Source organism: Trichechus manatus, unplaced genomic scaffold, assembly GCF_000243295.1.
Source record: "Trichechus manatus latirostris isolate Lorelei unplaced genomic scaffold, TriManLat1.0 scaffold00156, whole genome shotgun sequence".
In the NCBI taxonomy this organism is placed as follows: domain Eukaryota; kingdom Metazoa; phylum Chordata; class Mammalia; order Sirenia; family Trichechidae; genus Trichechus; species Trichechus manatus.
Window position 1 is genome coordinate 4,129,270 of NW_004444092.1, and position 21,819 is coordinate 4,151,088.

The 21,819-nt window shown below is 40.1% G+C and overlaps 1 protein-coding gene across 2 annotated transcripts in view; it reads left to right on the top strand.

Annotated features, from left to right (window-relative positions):
• The window catches only part of SLC25A13 (solute carrier family 25 member 13), a 222,051-nt gene that overhangs the window by 123,285 nt on the left and 76,947 nt on the right, over positions 1–21,819 (top strand). For both annotated transcript variants that reach the window (XM_012558304.2, XM_004386134.2), the window contains 4 exons: positions 13,418–13,564; positions 15,362–15,500; positions 16,244–16,337; positions 16,539–16,623. In XM_012558304.2, coding sequence (XP_012413758.1) covers positions 13,418–13,564; positions 15,362–15,500; positions 16,244–16,337; positions 16,539–16,623 — 465 coding nt within the window. The remainder of the gene's footprint in view (positions 1–13,417; positions 13,565–15,361; positions 15,501–16,243; positions 16,338–16,538; positions 16,624–21,819) is intronic.

The window sequence follows — 21,819 nt, forward strand, 5'->3', positions numbered from 1 at the left end:
ACATAGTTTCCAATGATTCCAACCTCAAGATAGAAAAGTCTAGGGTTACTACCAAAGCCAATATTCTTGTTAGCTCTAAAAACATTCACCCCCTCTCATATAGCATTTTCCAGCTTAGAATATGCTTTTACTTGTGTTTGTCCTTACAATCATCTTAGGAGCTAAGTAAGGCAGTTACTATTGTTTCTGTATGAAAGATGAGTGTGGAGAAGCTTAGAGATGTTTTCCCAATTTGTTCAAGATCAGACAGGTGAAATTGAGGTTGAATTTAACTTTCCTAAATGTCTGGCAGTGTTTTTCAAATTTTAGTGTAAAAATTATTTGAGGCACTTATTTAAAAATGCAGCTTCCTGGGCTCCTTGTTCCCCAAGAGTCTGATTCGTAGGTCTGGATAGAGCCTAAGAAACTGGCTTTCCAACAAGCATCCTGAATTGTAATGCTGTTGGGGGTCTGAGGACTACATTTTGAGAAACACTGATCTAAACTAGAGCATTGGTGTAGACTACAAAACCTTGGCAGTTTAAAAGTATAGGATCCAGTCTTCAAGTCTTCATCCTGAGGCTGGTGGAAGGCCTAGAGAGGCAAACATGATCACATTTGCATTTCAATCTGGCTGTCGTGTGGAAGATGGAGTGAGAAGATAGACTAAGGAGGGGGCGACCAGTTGGCTAATATCTAAGCCAAGAGTGAAACAACTGTGGCCTGAGTTAGGTAGATGGTAACAGTCATGGGCTGAAGTAATTGAATTTAAGAGAAGTTAAGGGGTAGACCTGAAAAGGCTTGGTGATTTAATAGGATGGGGACAGTTACAGATTTGCAGAACTCAAGGTTGACTGCCGGGTTTTAGGCTTGGTCAGGTGCTTAGATGGTGGTTGTCGTGGTTTGAATTGTATCCCCAAAAAATATGTGTCAACTTGGCTAGGCTATGATTCCCAGTATTGTGTGGTTGTCCTCCATTTTTGTGATCTGATGTAATTGTCCTATGTGTTATAAATCCTAATCTCTGCCTGTAGTTAATGAGGCAAGATTAGGTTATGTTAAAGGGGATTAGGGTGGGATGGAGCACCTTTACTCAGGTCACAACTCTTATCCAATGTAAGGGGAGTTTCCCTGGGGTGTGGTCTGCATCACCTTTTATCTTACAAGAGGTAAAAGGAGAGAGAAGCAAGCAGAGAAAGGGGGACCTACTACCACTAAGAAAGAAGAGCTGAGAGTGGAGTGTGTTTTTTGGACTCAGAGTCCCTGCGCTGAGAACTTCCTAAACCCAGGGGAAGATTGATGAGGACCTTCCCCCACAGCGGACAGAGAGAGAAAGCCTTCCTCTAGAGCCAGCACCCTGATTTCAGACTTCCCTTAGCCTCCTAAACTGTGAAACAATAAGTTTCTGCTTGTTAAAGCCATCCGCTTGTGGTATTTCTGTTATAGCAGCACTAGATAACTAAGACAGTGGTATCCTTTATAGATACCTGGGAAGATATAGGAAGAGGAGGAGGCTTTAATGAGCTGCAGAATAGTGTTTTGCACATAGGAGCTGCTCACATGTGTGTTGGTTGATTGACTCTGTCACCTCTCCTCAGTTGCTTAAAGTTAGGATGGTACTGTAGAAGCCTTATCTATGATCCTATGGACTTCAGCTTTTCCAAGGATTCTTTTCCCCATTTTATGGAGCCAGGAAATTTCTTCTGTTTCCAGGGGCCTTCGTACTATGGCTGTAGGACTAGGAATCATGAAGAAATCTGTAGTGCTCTAAATAGATGGAGAGGCAAATTTTGAAGCTGGGATTCCATTAGTTATCAAGAGACAGGATAGCTGAGTCGGGAATGAACGGGGTTAATGATCCTAGCTAATGTCTTCTCATCAATTAGAGTTTAAGAATGCAGATTACCTGACCCAACAGGAGCTCTGATCAGGGGTCTAAGTGTTTTACAGTCATTTAATTCAGGTGCTTATTTTGTCAGACGAGAATGATGAAACCCGAGAGGTAAATCATAGTTGATAGAACTGGCAATAGAACTTGGAAATTAGAGCTGTGTCTGGTGTACCAGACTGACTATTCTTATCGGTAAAGACCCTTGTCTTCAGATCACATGAACTCCATGATAACCCTGTTGCAACTGAGCACCTTTGGCTCTTTTCTGTTAAATTGAATTGCCATTTATTTTGTCTTATGATTCAGCGTGGCATGAGGATCAGCCCAGGTCCTCTATGTGTAAAATAGATATTTTGATTATTCAGGTTATGAGCACTAGAGGAGTAAGCAGCTGCTTCCAGGTACTGATGGTTCTACTTGTCCCTCTAGAAGTGAGAGCGTCACAGCCACTAATCAGCTGTCATCTGGCCTCTACAGTCATCATTGCTTCTGGTTTGCTACTATATTGGTCATGCCATCCTGGTGTAAGGAAAAAATTTCAACACAAATAGGCTATACATGTTAAAGACAAGTGGCCCACTCCTCAAACAAAATAAAACATAACTTCAATTTACCACCTTCAACCAAAACATCAAATTCCCAAGCTTTGGGAATGATAATGGATTTCAAGCTAACCGCAACAACAGCCGAAAATCACTTGTAGTAGAACTCATTAAAGCCGCAATTGTCTAAACAGGATAGTGGAAAATTAACAAGCTTTTTGCTTAGTATTGGGTAACGAGTCATTTTTGCCTCTCCTCTGTTCCCCAAATTGGCATCTGTGTTAGTTACAATACCTAGAACATGGACCTTTAGTAACCAGACACCATGATTGCCTTTGCATTTGCAACATGTGAGTGTTTTTTATGTTGATTTTAAGTTGGACCAGATGGCATCTGTAGTGTAGTTTTGGTAGCATTTCATAAATATAGCACCATTTGATGCTCTGAAATGAAATAATCGATAAAGGCGGCTAATGTTGTTTACCCTCAGCTCTGCCAATAGATTAGATCACATTTCTGTCCAAATGGAAGCCATTGCTAGTTTGGAGGTGGGTGACCAGAGATGAGGTAGTATCCTGGTCACTTGGAGAACTCACGCTGTACACTATCTACTCTCTGGGAGAAGGAAATCAGGATTCATGGTGCTGTTGTGCCCATGGTGTTAGTCAGCTTGCTGTTCTGTTGAGCGGTCTGTTGTGCAGACTTTTACAGTAACATCCTGGTAAAAATGAACACTCCATACAGCATCTCCCCAGTTGTTACCTGCTGTGAAGTTTAATGTTAGAAGAGCAGGGAAATTAAGATGGAAAAGCTCTGTACTTGGTTTCTGCCAAGGTGTTGCTGTGCATGCTGTACCACATGTGACACTGCTTCTGAAGACCCTTTTAGTGAAAGTCCCCACCCAGTGAATTGGGGATGAAATTTCACCCTGAACTCTGAAAGTCTGGTGGCGTGGGCTGAATGTGGAGAGCGCGGAAAAATGCTAAGAATGGGAAGAACTTAGCACTCTACCTATTTTGTTGTTATATTTTTACTCTTTAAAATCTATGGTTCTTTATTTTAATTAGAATATTTTGCGACAACTTAGCATAAAATTATGAAAGCCAGGTGGATAGTTATATAGTAAATGGTATTCAGGTTCTGATAGTTGATGTAATATAAAATTCGTATGAAATAAGAGCTAAATTTATACTGTATTTCTTTTTTTTTAGGAAACCATCTTTATGCATTTTTGTTCCTCGTTCTGATAAACATGTCCTGCCTATTCCCCCAGAATTCTTCTGCCACCACCATTAAAAAGGATTTCTTTTGAATCATTTTCTCTTTGATAACTCCCTTTTATTAAAGTTTTAGTTTTTTTTTTAATTTTATTTCAAAACTGTATAAAACTCAAACTTGCAGATTTGCTAGGAGTGTTTTTTGGCGTTCTGAGCTTTGTAATATAAATCATCTGGATCTGCCCCTTGTTTTGAGGGTCTGTTTTTTTGTTCCTGATAAATTCTTCTCAGGGTGAAGCACAAACTTGCATGTCTGAATAGGGGTGGAGAGAATTTTTGCATTCAAAATATACCCACTTGAAAATAGGAGATTATTAAGGAAATGACAGGCCTGGAACTATTAGAAGCATGAATGTTAGACCTAAAGTAGTATAACCCCTATATGTGTTTATTTCTGTACAACTAGCAATTTTGAAGAGTTTGATTTTTTTCCCACTATAGCAATCTGAATGTGTATGTTGAAGCACTTGGAAACTGCTACAATAAAAGCCTCTTCCATTAATCATCATGCACCAGAAAAGAAGGAACGGAAAACAGCTCACTGGCAAATATTAGAGAGAAACTGGGCCTCCTTGTATGTGCTTGAGCAAAGCTACCCCAGAGGTAGCAGTACAGCCCTTTGCTCTGGGGTCTTCTAGCCTTAGGTGACACGAGGGGCCCTTCCTTTGTAGTCAGTTCCTGGTCTCCATCAGCAGCATTTAGTAAGTACATGTTGTCTGACAGGAGCCCTGGTGGCACAACAGTTGAGCGCTCAGCTGCTAACCAAAACATTGGCAGTTCAAACCCATCCAGCGGCTCCACAGGAGAAAGACATGACAATCTGCTCCTGTAAAGATTGCAGCTTGCAGCCTAGAAAAACCTGTGGGGCTGTTCTACTCTGTCACATAGGGTCACTATGAGTCAGTGACACCTAACAACAGCGACAATATTGTCGGATGCTGTTAAGAGCTCTCTTCACAGAGGCATGCCAGCTTCCTAGCTCTCTGGGTTTTCTACAAGGTCTCAGGCCCTCTTTTTTATTATCTGTACTCACTTATTTAGGTATGAGTTAGATTCTGTTATCTGCCTGCTCTTTGTAGGCACTTTGAGGTGATTGCATCCATTTCTGCAACTATTATTTCTTTCTTCTGCGTTGTGTAGGCCACCCCCTGAATTGAGCAGGCAGTCTCGTGTAGGTTAAGATTGTGGCTCTGGAGCCATACCCCCTGGGTACGTATGAGTTTTGTCTTTAGCGCTGTGTGATGGTTGGCTGTTCTTCACCTATTTTTCCATCTACAAAATGGTGGTGATGTAGGGATTTACCTCATAAGGTTGTTGGGAGGATTCAAAGAGATAATGCCAGAAAACATTTACCACAGTCTCTGGGGCACAGTATATACTTAATATCACTTGATAAATGTTAGCTTTTTTTCTCCCCTCAAATTCTATTGTCTAAATTTCCCAGGTTTATATTTCTACCAGTACCTCCAGCTTTCTTTTGTTTATAACTACATAAACTCTTCTCACTCCAGGTTTCTCATTATGGTCAGCAACCTCAGCTTTTTTCCCCTGAAGTATTTTCCTTGGGGAGTCCCTGAGTGGTGCAAACGGTTGACAGTCTGGGGTGTTAACCAAAAGGTTGGAGGTTCAAGTTCATCTTGGAAGAAAGGCCTGGCGATATACTTTGAAAAATCAGTCATTGAAAACGCTATGAAGCACAGCTCTACTCTGACACACATGGGGTCTCCATGAGTCGAAATCGACTTGTAGGCAACAACTGGTAATTTTTCTTTGTGGTAGATTCTCCTGTTTCTCCCATCATCCAAGATGAGAATTCTTTGAAATATATCTTGTTCCATTTCTATAGTCAAGTCATCAGTAAAACTTCATAACAGCTCTTCTCCATTTTTCTGTTCAAATCTACTCTGATATTCTTACTTATGATTTCACCCAAGTCAGCGTAGGTTAGTGGTTAAAAATCTCAACTTTGGAATCCGACATACCTTTGTGTGAGTCTCAGCTGTGCCATTTCTTAGCTGTGTGACTTTGGACTAGTTACTTAACATCCCTCCATAAGCTTCAGGTGCCTCTGTGTAAAATGAAGACAACAGTTGTTTCTTCAAAGAATTATTGTAAGGCTTAAATGAAATGCTGTCTTTGAAGTCTGGGCATAGCCCCTGGCCTATAGTAAGTGTTTAAGCATTCAACTGTTACTGCTATTCTCCACCCCGTCTAGTCTTCGGGTTTCGATTCCTGTGGCTGGTTCAAAATGACTCAGCAAAACTGCTGTTGCTTACCAAGTGCTTTTTGGAAAGACTCAAAGAACTTACATTGGAAGGGACTTCAGAGACTATCTGTTTAAACCTTTCACCTGGACAAAAATCAAAGCTATAGTTTATTAAATGCCTGCCATACATGACCTCCAGTTTGCAAAAGCAAATGGTGTTCTACAAGATAGCCCCAGGCTCTTCGATGCCAACACACATACCTAAGACTTCCAGTTAATTGTGTGAAGACTGATATTTGAGTTTGGCTCAGTGCTATTCCAAGTCTTTTATTTTTATCATCATACCATATTGCTTTTATAACCCCCTCTATTAAAATGAAATAAAATAAATTCCTTGGCATATATTCCCTGGCTATAGTTGAACAAATATTTCCAATGATATGGAACCTGCTACTTTGCAATGTATTTCATTGGTGAATAGTTCTAAAGCTTAAATACTTCTTCCGTGTATTTTGTTAAAACCTGGCCCACTGCTAGCTTCTCTGCACTGATTTTTTCTTTTTTTTTAATAAGAAATATAGAGAGGAAGTCTAATCTCTCTTTTACCTGTTAGTCCTTTTTGTTTTGTTTTGTTTTTTAAATGCAAGGACATACTCTCCCTCCCCAAATAACTTTTTTTTTTCTTTTTTCTGATAGCCCTTTAACCTTTAAATATTTGAATGTAACTATTAAGTCCCCCATTGTTTTCCTGTCACCTACATGCATGGCTTGTTTTCCTGTCCTAGTTCCCTTCATTTTGGACGGGAACATTATTTCACAGATGCTATATCCATGCATACTAAAAGCTTTCTGCCCCAGTTTTACCCCTTCTGGGTTCAGATCTAGGAACATCAGTCTGTCAGTGGACCTGAGTACATGTTAGATTTTCCTATGCATCCTCATTACAAATGCATCCCCTGTCCCCTGTATAAACATTGCTGTCACTCTGGCATCTGCTTCCCAGTTTGGCAATCCAAACAGGCTGATCTGGGTGTTCTGGCTCAGTGTTTCTCAGAAGGTGGAGTAGCCAAGGAAAGTGATAGAGTTTTTGATATAATGATCTGAAGATCCCTAAGGCTCTGAGTTATAAACTAGGGAAAATGTAAAAAACAGAATGTAGTTTCTACTATTGTTGAGAGTAATCTTGGTTTACAATAGCCTAAACAGTAGGTCTGGCAATTCAAAAGGGACAATGCTCATCCACTTTCAATTGAATATATACGGTGGTCATTTTTCATTGTAGGATGTTTAACAGTTCATTTGTTCCTGCCTCTTAAACTGGAAGCACTGTACCGAGAACCCCTTTTTGCTCAGTAGATCATAGAATACTTGTGACTCATGGAATACATATGACTTATGGAGCCCTGGTGGTGGAGTGGTTAAGAGTTCGGCTACTAACCAGAAAGGTCGGCAGTTTGAATCCACCAGCTGCTCCCTGGAAACCCTGTGGGACAGTTCTACCCTGAGTCTGGATTGGCTTGGCGGCAATGAGTTTAATGACTTACGATAATGAGGATGGCACAGGACTGGGCATTGTTTCGTTCTGTTGTACAGAGGGTCGCTATGAGTCAGAACCGACTCGACAGCACCTAAGAACAACAACAACATGATAATGTATATCATTAATTGGGCACCTACTGTATGTATTTTGCCTAGCACCATAAGTGGGATAGAGAGAAATACAGAAATGTAAACAACTGATTATAATGTCAGGTGGAATAAGACAAGCCTTAAAATTGAGGTTTGGGCAGGCTACCAGATGAATTCAGATCAGCTGTTTTTGGTTAGGGGGCCTAGTAATACTTTAGCATTTAAGCTAAGCCTTGAGAAAGTAGTGGATTTCAGGAGCTAGAGAAAGGAGTAGTGGGCCACACTAGAGGAGGGAAGAATGTGGAAAGGTTGGCAGGGCTGGGCATGGTGTGATGGGAGATGATGCTGACAGTAACTCCTGTCCAGTCTTGAGTGCTCTACTTTGAATGGGTCTTTATGGTGAAGGGTTGTCAGAGGTATCTGCATAGGGGGTTTGAGGTCAGATTTGAGATTCTAAAAGGCATCTGGTGACATGTGCAAGGTGGATTGTGAAAGTCAGAGAGAAGCGCCTCACTGACAGTTGGAACTACGGTAGATATTTAGACAAGATCTGAGGGGGGCCTAAACCGGTGCCGTCAGGAATGAAAGGAAAAGATGCATTTGAATAAACTTTCAGAGGTCTAAGTGACACAGTTTTGCAGCTGGTTTGCTGTGGGGAAAAGGGAGATGGAAGAACTAAAAATGACAGATTTCTAGATGAGGTAACCAGAGAAACAACATGCTAACAATTAAGCTTTGAACATGGTGGGCGGGGGGTGAGGGAGCAGCAGGGTTGAGCGCTGGGAGTGGGGGCATACAATAGTGGATTTAGTGATGCTTAAGTGTTATTTTTTATCAATGCATCTTGATTGCATATTTGATCAATTTCAGACTGCAAACATTGGTAAAAATCTTCAATTTCTTCATCTTTGGCCTTAGTGGTTGGTGCGTAAATTTGAATAATAGTCATATTAACTGATCTTCCTTGTAGTCGTATAGATATTATCCTATCACTGATGGGGGTATACTTCAGGATAGAGCTTGAAATATTCTTTTTGACAATGAGTGTGATGCCATTCTTCTTCAGTTTGTCATTCCCAGCATAGTAGACCATATGATTGTCTGACTCAAAATGGCCAATACCAGTCCATTTCAGCTCATTAATGCCTAGGATACTGATCTTTATGCATTCCATTTCATTTTTGAGGACTTCCAGTTTTCCTAGATTCATACTTCATGCAGTCCACGTTCTGATTATTGTTTGCAGCTATTTCTTCTCTTTTTGAGTCACACCACATCAGCAGTTGAAGGTCCCGAAAGCTTGACTCCATCCACATCATTAAAGTCTACTCTACTTTCAGGAGGCAGCTCTTCCCCAGTTGAATTTTGAATGTCTTCCATCCTGAGGGGATCATCTTCTGGCACTATATCAGACATGGTTCCACTGCTATTCATAAGGTTTTCACTGGCCAGTTTTTTCAGAAGTAGACCGCCAGTTCCTTCTTCCTTCTCTTTCTTAATCTGGAAGCTCAGCTGAAACCTGTCCACCATGGGTGACCCTGCTGGTATTTGAAATACCGGAGAGATAGCTTCCAGCATCACAACAACACGCAAGCCACCACAGTATGACAAACTGACAGACAAGTGGAAACAAAGAATAAGGGTCAGTAGTTGAAAAATATGTCCTTGGTGACAGAAACAACACTGGAGATCTCATGATAGAACTTTGCAAGACTAACGACTTCTTCATTGCACATAACTTTTTTCAGTAACAGAAATGGTGACTATTATGCACGTGGACTTTGCCAGATGAAATACACAGGAATCAAATCAATTACATCTGGAGAAAGAGACGATGGAGAAGCTCAATGTCATCAGTCAGATAAAGACCAGGGGCCTACTGCAGAACAGACCATCAGTAGCCCATATGTAAGTTCAAGCTGAAGCTGAAGAAAATTAGAACAAGTCTACGAAAGCCAATGTACAACCCTGAGTATATCCCTCCTGAATTTAGAGACCATCTCAATAATAGATTTGATGCGTTGAACACTAATGATTGAAGACCAGATGAGTGGTAGAGTGACATCAAGGACATCATACTTGAAGAAAGCAGAAGATTGTTAAAAGACAAGAAAAAAAGAAAAGACCAAAATGATGTCAAGAGAGACTCTGAAAACTTGCTCTTGAATGTGGAGGAGCTAAAGCAAACAGAAGAAATGATGAAGTAAAAGAGCTGAACAGATGATTTCAAAGGGTGGCTCCAGAAGACAGAGTAAAGTATTATAATGAAACATGCAAAGACCTGGAATTAGAAAACCAAAAGTGAAGAACACATTTGGCATTTCTCAAGCTGAAAGAACTGAAGAAAAAATTCAAGCCTCAAGTTGCAATAGTGAAGAATTCTATGGGGAAACTATTAAACAATGCAGGAAGCATCAAAAAAATAAATAAATAAAAGGAATGGAAGGAATAGATAGAGTCACTGTACCAAAAAGAATTGGTCGACATTCAGCCATTTCGGGGGGTAGCATATGATCAAGAACTGATGGTACTGAAGAAGTTTAAGCTGCACTGAAGGTATTGGCAAAAAACAAGACTCCAGGAATTGACGGAATACCAAATGAGATGTTTCAGCAAACGAATGCAGTGCTGGAGGTGCTTACTTGTCTATGCTAAGAAATTTGGAAGACAGCTACCTGACCACTGAATGGAAGAGATCCATATTTGTGTCTGTTCTAAAGAAAGGTGATCCAACAGAATGCGGAAATTATTGAACACTATCATTAATATCACATACAAGTAAAATTATGCTGAAGATCATGCAAAAACAGCTTCAGCAGTACGTCAGCAGGGAGCTGCCAGAAATTCAAGCCAGATTCAGAAGAGGACATGGAACCTATCATTGCTGATGTCAGATGAATCTTGGCTGAAAGCAGAGAATACCAGAAAGATGTTTACCTGTGTTTTATTGACTATGCAAAGTCATTCAGCTGTCTGGATCATAACAAATCATGGGTAACATTGCGAAGAATGGGCATTCCAGAACTCTTAATTGTGCTCACGTGGAATCTATACATAGACCAAGAGGCAGTTGTGGGAACAGAACAGGGGGATACTGCGTGGTTTAATATCAGGAAAGGTGTGTATCAGGGCTGTATCCTTTCACCATACTTATTCAATCTGTGTGCTAGAGTAAATAATCCGAGAAGCTGAACTGTATGAAGAAGAACGGGGCATCAGGATTAGAGGAAAACTCATTAACAACCTGTGTTATACAGATAACACAACCTTGCTTATTGAAAGTGAATAGGATTTGAAACACTTACTGATGAAGGTCAAAGGCTACAGCCTTCAGTATAGATTGCACCTCAACATAAAACAAAAGCCTCACACCTGCACCAGTAGGCAACATGATGATAAACAGACAACATATTGAAATTGTCAAGGATTTCATTTTACTTGGATCTACAATCAAAGCCCATGGAAGCAGCAGTCAAGAAATCAAACAGTATATTGTATTGGGCAAATCTGCTGCAAAAGACCCTTTAACGTGTTAAGGAAAGATAGCCCTTAGAGGGCTAAGGTGCACCTGAACAAAGCCATGGTATTTTCAGTCGCCTCATATGTGTGCGAAATCTGGGCAGTGAATAAGGAAGACAGAAGAATTGACGCCTTTGTTGTGGTGTTGGTGAAGAGTATTGAATATATGATGGACCGCCAGTAGAACGAATAGATCTGTCTTGGAAGAAGTACAGCCAGAATGCTCCTTAGAAACAAGGATGGCGAGACTTTGTCCCACATACTTTGGACATATTATCAGGAGGGACCAGTCCCTGGAGAAGGACATCATGCTTGATAAAGTAGAGGGTCAGTGAAAAAGAGGAAGACCCTCAGCGAGATGGATTGACATAGTGGCTGCAATGTTGTACATAGGGTTGGTTACTATGAGTAAGAACTGACTTTATGACACCTAACAACAACAGTAAGTGTTATTTTATGGCCTTAACAAGGTACCTACGTGGATGTATACTCTAAACAGAAATTCTGGCGTAGCAGATAGGAGTGAGTAATTAGAATCTGGGAATCAAACTTTGGCATAAAAGGTATCCTTGAGGCCTTGGTAATGGAGGACCTTGCTTGCAGAGTAGAGTGAGACCTCAGAATAGACAGCTGACGAATGCCTCGATTTAAGGAGTGAGTGGAAGAGATGCCAGAAAGATTTTAAGGTCCAGGAAAAGAATTTCAGTAAGGACAAATTGGATCAAAACTGGCAGATGCCCAGCTGAGAAGAAGTGTTTAAATAGAATGATAATGCTGACTCTTACTATTAAATATCTTGTTTTTTTTAATATATTTCATTGTAGATAATATTGAAACTACACGTTTAGAGAGAAAAGTATAATGACCTACCACTGTACCCATTACTTCAATTATTATCAATATTTTATTAGTTTTCTTACACGCCCCCCCCCCCCATTTGGGGGGAAACAAGAAGAGGATGGAATACTTCAAAGCAACAGCAGACTTCATGTCATTTCTCCCATACTTTGGTTTCCACTGATTCATAAGGACGCTTATGTTTTATGTAACTGCCAAGCCATTAGAGTCCCCGGATTGTGCAAAGGTTAACATGCTCAGCTGCTAACCGAAAGGTTGGAGTTTCTAGTCCACCCAGAGGTACCTCAGAAGAAATCCCTAGCAATCTACATCCAAAATACCAGCCATTGAAGACCCTATGGAGTACAGCTCTACTCTGACATACATGGAGTCGCTGTGAGCCAGAACGGCAGCTGGTGGTGGTGTGGACTTGAGACATTATCTCACCAAACAAAGTGGGGGAAAAAAATTCCTCTATATCATCCAATAATACCTCCTTATTTAAAAAATTTGAAGTTATTAAGAGCCATATTAGTGATACTTTTAAAATTAGATGGAGATTAGATCTTACTCTGTGGTCATGGGCTGGTGTGGGAAATGGGCAGAGGGATGTGAGAAGATAGTAAAATTCCTTCTCTGCAGAAGGGATGCTTACCCTATGTTGCTCACACTGATTTTTGATAGGAGGCTATGTTTTATTTTGTGTGTATACTTACCCCTGAGAATAGCAGCAGTGTTCTAAGATTGGGCATCCTATCCTTAGAGTGTATGATTTAAAACATATATTCAAAGGTACTGCCATGGTTTTGCCTTGTCTGACCCACATACTATCTACCTCCTTTTCTAGAGCAGTGGTCCTCAACTGGGGTGATTTTGCTCCCCAAGGGACATTTGGTAATGTCTTGAGACATTTTTGATTGTCATGCTACTGGTACCAAATGGGAAGAGGCCAGGGATGCTACTGAACATCCAGCAATGCACAGAACAGCCCCCACAACAAAGACTTACCCAGCCCAAAACGCCAGTTGTGCCAAGGTTGGGAAATCCAAACTTTGGAGATAAGGAATTGCGTATTCTAGAGGAGAATCGCTCTTTTCAGTCTGTTGTTATATCACGTTTGCACCAGGTTGACTTAAAGATTTTTTCTCTTCCTTGGCGAAATGTTAGTGTCCCTGCAAGCATTTTTCCTTTTATCACCTGCATCACCAGCCTGGGTTCGGCCAGATCTTTGAACCTACCAAATTTCACTCCAGTTACTATTTTCTTTGTGTCCTTGGACTCAAGCAGAGCACAAAAGTGATTTGGTTTCCTCAGATTTAAGGTGGACTGCATTTTCTCAAGACATGTTCACTGGTCGGAGCAAAGTTTTCTGTCTTGGAAGGAGACAATTGCTTGGGGGGACCACTGTTTAACAAACAGATGGGGGCTTGTTGAATCAAGATGTTATTTATATGTCTACACCATAATTTAAAAATGATCAGTCATTTATAGTAATTAAGTGAGAAGCATAAAGTAAGTATTTCACCTTCATTTGTAGGAAATACAGTTGGAGCATGCAAAGCAAGCATTTGTACAGCGGGACAATGCCAGGACCGGAAGAGTCACAGCCATTGACTTCCGAGACATCATGGTCACCATCCGCCCCCATGTCTTGACACCTTTTGTGGAAGAATGTCTAGTAGCTGTAAGTTGTAAACAGTTTGCCCTAATAAAGCAGTTTATTCTATCTGGTGTAAGTTCAGTAAATAAGTGATTGTAAGTAATTCTTATAAATTATATATGGATCTTCTGTTTAAATAGTAACATTTTCTTAATGTGACATCATACATTACCATGCTTACAGCTGTGTTCTGGCTAGTTTTAGTGGGTAAGTTAATTTTTTTTTGGTCTAAATAATATGGAATATTTTAGAGAAATATATTAACTGATTAAAGAAAAAAGAAAAAAATTGTGATTTCTTGTTAATATTGCTTTATATTTTGATGTATGTCAAATGCTGCTCTCCACTTCTATCTGGTCTCCAATGCAAAAATTAAAAAAAAAAAATTGTACACACCTATATTTCCTTGCTAGAGTAGGGAGCAGAATGGAAGCTCTAAACGTTATATTCACTCATTCATTCAACATGTATGTGCTGCGGCTATAGTGGCAGATATGATAGCCCTGCTATTCTGTATCATGGAGTGTCTATCCTAGTGGACGTCCAGCCACTGTCCTTACCTCATGGACCGCAGGGGCATCTTACGATATCATATGGTGGTGGTTCCAAGCCTTGGTATGGAACATCAGAATCACCAGGGATAACTAAAAAAATACAGATTCCAAGGTCTCTTCGAAGCCTACTAATTTCAGCATCCACAGGTGGTGAGATCTTGGAATCTGTAGTTTCTAACGCTTCCTAGATGATTCTGATGATCACTCAAATATGGGAACCATTACGCAATCTCTCCTTTGGTTAATCCCAGGGAGAACATGTTGAGTGCTTTCACCATCATCTGGGTTTCCCCCAGTGCTTACCAAAGTAGACTTTTGCTTTTGCTTTTTTTCCTGGTGCCCCTTTTTGAGGAAGTGGCATCATGGCATCCTAACATGGCCTTTTCCTCTTTGGAACTATATTAATCTGGCTCCTTCTCTTGGCCCCCATTCCCTACCCCATTTTAAACTCTCATGTCAGCTATTTTAAATGATTACTAAATGAAGATTTATGTGGTTGTTACCTTATAAAGAAGTGCTTTCCTAATGAAAATATTTTGCCTTGTTAGGGAAGCCTAGAGTTTGAAACCCCAAATTGAAGTCTCATTCATAATAGACATGCTGTCTGTTTCGCTTGTCCCTGGTGAAGATATATGGTTTCTTACAAATCCTGATTATCAGAATTCTGACCAGTGTTAACCCCCATCAAAGCATATGACATCTCATAATTTTACCATAATACACTTATTTGCTAGAAAATCCCACCAATGTAAAGTCTGTGCTTAAATGATTATGTATTGCTAGTTGTAAGTAACATGACAAGTCTTGATATTAATGTTAGATTGACCACTTTTCATAGTATGTTTGCATTGCTATAATATAGTTTTGCATCTGTGAGTGTGTATAATATAGTTTTGCATGCATAAGCCTTTAAGATTTGCTCATTAGATAAAATAAACCAACTTATAAAACATTTCCAATTGAAATTTGAACTCTATAAATTACTACTGGTCCTGTTGTTATAATCCTACACATGCATTTATTTAGTTTTCTAGGAGTTGTGTGGAGAGTGCAAGTTCTGGTCATGATTAGTTGCAGTTACTTTTAAAAATCATTTATAGCTTTTTTTTTAATGTAAAAGAAAATAATCATGACCATTTCTTCTTATGCATGCATTCTTGGATTACTTCCAAAGTAGCATTTGATACATGTGCTTCTGAATCTTCTTCATTCTATAAATCCTTTGTTTATTTTTCTTCTTCCCTTTCTTGTTTTCAACTTATTTGAGGCTGCTGGAGGTACCACATCCCATCAAGTTAGTTTCTCCTATTTTAATGGATTTAATTCACTCCTTAACAATATGGAACTCATTAGAAAGATCTACAGTACTCTGGCTGGCAACAGAAAAGATGTAGAAGTGACAAAGGGTGAGTGAGAACATCTCTGAATGCTTGCCTGAAAATATCCTGGGATATTGCTATTAAGGTTAAGGGAACAACCAAGAGATTGTATTATGGATTTGTCTATGCCACTGACACAAATTACCATAGGTTACATGCATATTCTCCATCTCCTGAGCAGACAAACAAAAGCAAACAAAAAATAATCCTCAGCAAGTTTTAAATAAACTGAAGACAGTCTTAGGATGAAGAAAACAGATGAAGTTTTTAAAAATGTTCCCAAATCTTGAGCTAAATTGGCAGCCTCTAAAGTGGCCTTCAGAAGTAGATGAAGAATTGGTGACAATGTAAGTTGATCTACAGTCTTGGAACAAGATATTATCAGCGTTTTAATGGAATTTTAAAAAAAAAAACAACAACAGAGAATTCCCTTAGGAATTCCAAAGCTTTTTTAACATAACCTCCGGGGAGTTTCATATCTGCTTCCTTGTTTTCCCTGACCTGCAATTTGAATCACATCCTGTGTCATTTATGCTAAGCCTTCAGATGACACTAAGCTTGTAAACTAAATGTTAGAGAAAATATTCTGCACACTCTTCCCAGATGATTGAAGGAATTGAGATATTCTTACCCTATTTGAGTTGACGTGAATTCTATAATTGATAATCATAAAGTTTTGTGATACTCATTCCAGTGCCTTGAGTTAATGCTGAATTTAGTGGCAATTCCTTCTTGAATCTTTCTCTTTTAACTTTTTTTCCCCCATACAGAGGAGTTTGTTCTGGCAGCTCAGAAATTTGGTCAAGTTACACCCATGGAAGTTGACATCTTGTTTCAATTAGCAGATTTATATGAGCCACGGGGGTAAGTTGCCTTTTTTTTTTTTTAATCAGCTTAATAAAAGGAGGTTAGGAGTTGGGGGTAAGAGGAGGGCAGCAATCCAGAGAAAAAGAATTAAGGCTACTCAGAAATATGGGACATAAAAATGATTGTTTTAAAATTCCATTATGTAAATTGTAGTAAACTGATACTTTTGTTGTTGTTTGTGTTTGTTTTTCCCTCCAGACGAATGACCTTAGCAGACATTGAACGAATTGCACCTCTGGAAGAGGGAACTCTGCCCTTCAACTTGGCAGAGGCCCAGAGGCAGGTGGGTAAAGAGGAGCAAACTCCCTTCCTGGTTTTTCTCTAGTAGGGCACCCCAACCCCCTTTCATTTGCAGTTGCCTTTTTGGCATTGGTATCTAACTTACCACTTTGCATTTTGTACCTAAAATCCAGATAATTTCAAAAGGCTGAAAAAGAAATTAGTTGGAGATGTTCTCTTGAAAAGATATTTTGCATTTGCTTGTTTCTTTCAAAGACAGAATGATTTACTCACTGGGTTGGAAGCCTAGCACTCCAAAAGTATGTAGATCTTTACTTCTCTGAATCCCATGTCGAGTGATGTGGGGAAGGAGCCCTGTTTTGGTGCTGATGTCGCTGTCAGCAGCCCGGCATTGCTAAATGAAACCCATCTTTGCTCCACACAGAGGTACTTCGTCAGTGCATTGTCTAACTGCCATGCCTTCCGTTTTTCTGAATATCAAAATGAGATAATTTTGTTTAGTCTGGAGTCCTTGTTTGAAGGCTTTTAGACCTATTTTCTCTGTGAAAGGATTCATAAGTAATGTGGAAACAATTTTAGGAATGCTAAATTTTATTTATGGTTAACAGAAAGCAATCTCTTGAAGTTATAGAAGTCAGAAACTCAAGACATGGGCCCTCCTCCTTTAACTCTTGCTCAGCCTCCTGTAGCTCCAGATTAGAGAATAAAGGCCTTCATTGCATGTGTTGTGCCTACACGATGTTTGTAAAACAAATCCACTCACAGACTAGTGTCGTCTTAGAAAAATACCTACTTTAAGGCAAAGCCATTTCTGAATCCTGTGAGATTTAGCATTTTTTGGCTTGGAGCTCTGGGTCTATACAGAGACGCCAGTTTGACCACAATGGGTCGACGCGGGCTACATTTTTAGGACCGTCAGGCCTTGAGGCAGTCCCCCCTCCATTTGGATCTCTCCCACGCAAATGCAGTGGTGAGTTTTGTGTGCCGCACATAACTTAAAGGGGTGGGCGTGTGTTCAGCAAATCTTAACGAGGCACCTCTGGAAAACCAGCTGGCCACTGTTGAAAGAGGAAGCAGATTTTGTGAGTGCAGGAGAGAGAATGGTGTAATCACATGCAGAGGTGGAAGCAGTGTCTCTGCTCTGCCTTTGATTTCTAAACACTGTTGAAGAGTTGACTGTCTCTTCACCTGTATGCTACTAGCTGCTGTAGAAATTTGGGGATTAAGAAAAAACAGAGAAGGTTTTTTTTAGATTCCCTCCTGTTCTCCAGTTGGCAGTAGTATCCCACAATTTTTCCTTTATGTCCTTTGTAGCTTTAGAGAGTATATGATGGGTGCTTGTTGATACTGGCCAGGGAAGGGTTAGGTTTGATTGATGAGATTTATAGCAGGAAATGATTGGCTACTGCTTAGAGGTTTAAAGCATTCAGGATGGCCTCGCCTGGAATACACATTACTACAAGGACCCTGGTGGGGCTCACAATGTACACAAACCAGAGCGAGCAAAGCCGTCCACTTGGTAGGCAGAGGGCTGCCTGTTCCAGTGCTGTGTAGCACTTTTAATGTTCATCCTAGACAGACAAGTGAAGTAGGAGGAATCTTTCTTTCCTCATTTCAAGAACATGCTACATTTCTAGCATAAGAAAACCTAAATAAAAGCCTGAGGTTTCTTTATTTATTTATTTTAGATGAGGAATTAGTGGTAGTGGTGGGTATCCCCCCCTCAACATTTCCAGAGTATTTTGATGCCAGAACATTTCTTAATATTGCAGATTTGTATCTGTTCCATGTAAATAAAATTGTGCTTTTCTTACGGTTGCATCTGTCAAAATGAAGTTACTATTGATTTCCATCTATTCAGGGATTCAGTTGGAAACACCTCATGGAATTTGCAGAAAAAATGTTTTACATTCCTAAAGATGCATATTTTTATGTAAAGCTATTTTCAGTTAACTGATTTTGAAGGAGATACCAAATTATCTCATTGTATTGGGATTGTATTACATTGACAGCAGCTAAAATTCAGTGGGTTGATAGCTGGGGTTGGTAATTATTTTCATTGTTCACCGATTTTAATTATCATGGCTTTTGAAAAACAAATTTTATTCAATGTATTTATTCATTCAATAGTTATTTATTAAATACCAAATATATACCACTCTCATTTGACAAGTCTGTCTGGCATACAATTACTGTTTTATTTATGTGGGCAGACAAGTGCAATACTCTGAAATGTTCTGGCATCAGAAACACTGTAAGGGAGGTGGGGCCAAGATGGCGGAGTAGTCAGACACTTCTAGTGGACCCACTGACAACAAAGACCCAAAAAAACAAGTGATTCGATTATATATGGCAATCTGGGAACCCTGAACATCAAAGGCAGAGTTGAGGAACCAGACTGAGTGGCAGGGGGAGGGAGAGATGGTTCGGAAGCAGCAAGGAGTTGCCAGATGTGACTCGGCGAGAGCCTGAGCCCTTCAGGCCTGAGCAGCTCGTGGGTGAGTGGTGAGGCAGGCAAGTGGCAGTACTCGGGACGCACGTTTTCTGCACTGGGAAAGACCCAGCGCCAGAGAGTCTACACAGCTCACATCAGGGAAGATAAGTACTTGCGTACGGCTTACCACGTGGATCAAAAACACCCTTCCTTAGGGAAAAACCTCTCTCCCATTTACATCCTCGCTTCCTGCTCTGCCCTGGGTCCCGGACCAGCTTCAGCAACTGCCAAGTCCCCTGGGCCGGAAGTAGAATCCATCACATGCCTGGAGCCATTCTCCCTGCCTTGGAGAGTGAACAAATTAACAAACGGGAAAAAACAAACTGCTGGCTCCCCTAAGCCAGGAACCCAGGCTAGGCACAGCTCCTTTGCCTAGGCACAGGCATAAGGGATCCACGGACTTTGAGTACCTTTCCCCCTACAGAGACTTCTGTGGGCCCATCTCAACAGAGTAGGCCCTTATTACCACGGTACAACAGCGTATATACTGGAACTCTACCTTCAACTGTTTCAGCTGTGAAGTGGCAGGTTCTTGACATTGATACTGCTGTGCCCATTAAGCAGGGTCTTCACCTATCCACATCAGGGGCTTGAGGACTGGTGGCTCCACCCACACCACCTAGCCACCTGCGATAGAGGGCCATGCATAAGAGGTGCCCCCCAGTCCTTACAGCCAATAGCATCAGGTGCTCATAGTCCGGCTGCAAAACCCACCCACCTATGTGCTCTAGGGAACAGGGACATGCCTTCCTCCTGGACACTTGGGGGTAGCCATCAGCCCCCTGCCTTGCTCAGAGTGTGTCCCCCTGCTGCAGCCAGATGCCTCTGCCTACACCAATCACCCATGCCTGTCTAGGACTGTAGGTGAGAGCCTACACCACACACTTGGTGGCTATCTACCTGGGCACCTGAGCTGAATCCATACAGGAGGAGTGGGCGGACTCCTGAGCTCACATACCTAGTAACTGATCTAATCACCTGGTGACAGGACATTAGAGCTTCAAAGCTGCCAATAATCAAACTAGCTCATATGAGCAGCCTATTTGGGCATACCAAAACAAAAAACAAAAAAAAAAACTAGAAGCTAGGACACAGTAAGCGAACAAAATAAATAAATATAGTAACTTATTGTTGGCTCGGAGACAAGAGTCAATATCAAATCAAATAAAGAGGCAATCCATGATGGCTTCAGCAAGCTCCGGAAATAAAGAATCTAGAAATTTTCCAGAGGAGGAAAATGTCTTCGAATTACCAGAGGCAGAATACAAAAGATTAATACACAGAACACTTCAAGAAATAAGGAAGGAAATTAAGCAAAACACAGAACACACAATAGAGGAAATTAAAAAGATCACAGAAGAGCATAATGACAAATTTAACAGACCACAAGAATCCATAGAGAGACAGCAATCACAAATCCAGAAGATTAACAATAACATTTCAGAATTAGACAACTCAATAGACAGTCATAGGAGCAGAATTGAGGCAGTGGAAGTCAATGAGTGAGGCTGAAAATAAAGCACTTGACACCAACTTATTTGAGGAAAAATCAGATAAAAGGATTAAAAAAAATGAATAAACCCTAAGAATTATGTGGGACTCTATCAAGAGGAATAACCTACGAGTGATTGGAGCACCAGAACAGGGGAGGATAACATAAAAATACAGAGAGAATTGTTGAAGATTTGTTGACAGAAAACTTCCCTCATACCGTGAAAGATGACAAGAAATCTATCCAGGATGTTCATCGAACCCCTCATAAGGTAGATCCCAAAAGAAAGTCACCAAGACATACTATAATCAAACTTGCCAAAACCAAAGATAAAGAGAGAATTTTAAGAGCAGCTAGGGATAAATGAAAAGTCATCTACAAAGGAGAGTCAATAAGAATAAGCTGAGACTACTCAGCAGAAACTATGCAGGCAAGAATGCAATGGGATGACATATATAAAACCTTAAAGAAAAAGAAAAAAACTGCCAATCAAGAATTACATATCCAGCAAAACTGTCTCTCAAATATGATGGCAAAATTAGAGCATTTCCAGATAAACAGAAGTTCAGGGAATTTTCAAAAACCAAAACAAAATTACAACAAATACTAAAGGGAGTCCTCCAGTTAGAAAATCAGTAACCTCAGATAACAACCCAAGACTGGAACACAGGACAGAGCAACCAGATATCAACGCAGATAGGGAAGTCACAAAAGTAAATCAAAGCTGAAACACTGAAAATAGGGAAACAGAGGTCAATATGTAAAAGATGACAACATTAAAACAAAAAAGAGGGACTTAAAAAATGTAGACATAGATTTTTCATATGCAGAGGAAGTCAAGGCAATATGAAGAAATAAAAGACTGGTTTAAACTTAGAAAAATAGGCGTAAATATTAAATAACCACAAAGGAAACTAACAATCCTATAAGTCAAAATAAAAAACTAGAAAAATATAAAGACTCAGCAAACACAAAGTCAACAACAATGAAAAAGATGAGAAGAAAATATGTAAAGAAAAAGACTTGAAAACTACAAAACACTACTGCAAGAAACCCAAAGGGATCTACATAAATGGAAAACCATACCATACTCATGGATAGACTAAACATTGTGAAAATGACAGTTTTACCCAAAGCAATTTACAAATACAATGCAATCCCGATCCAGATACCAACAACATTCTTCAAAGAGATGGAAAAACTAATCATTAACTTTATATGGAAAGGGAAGAAGCCCCAAATAAGTAAAGCAC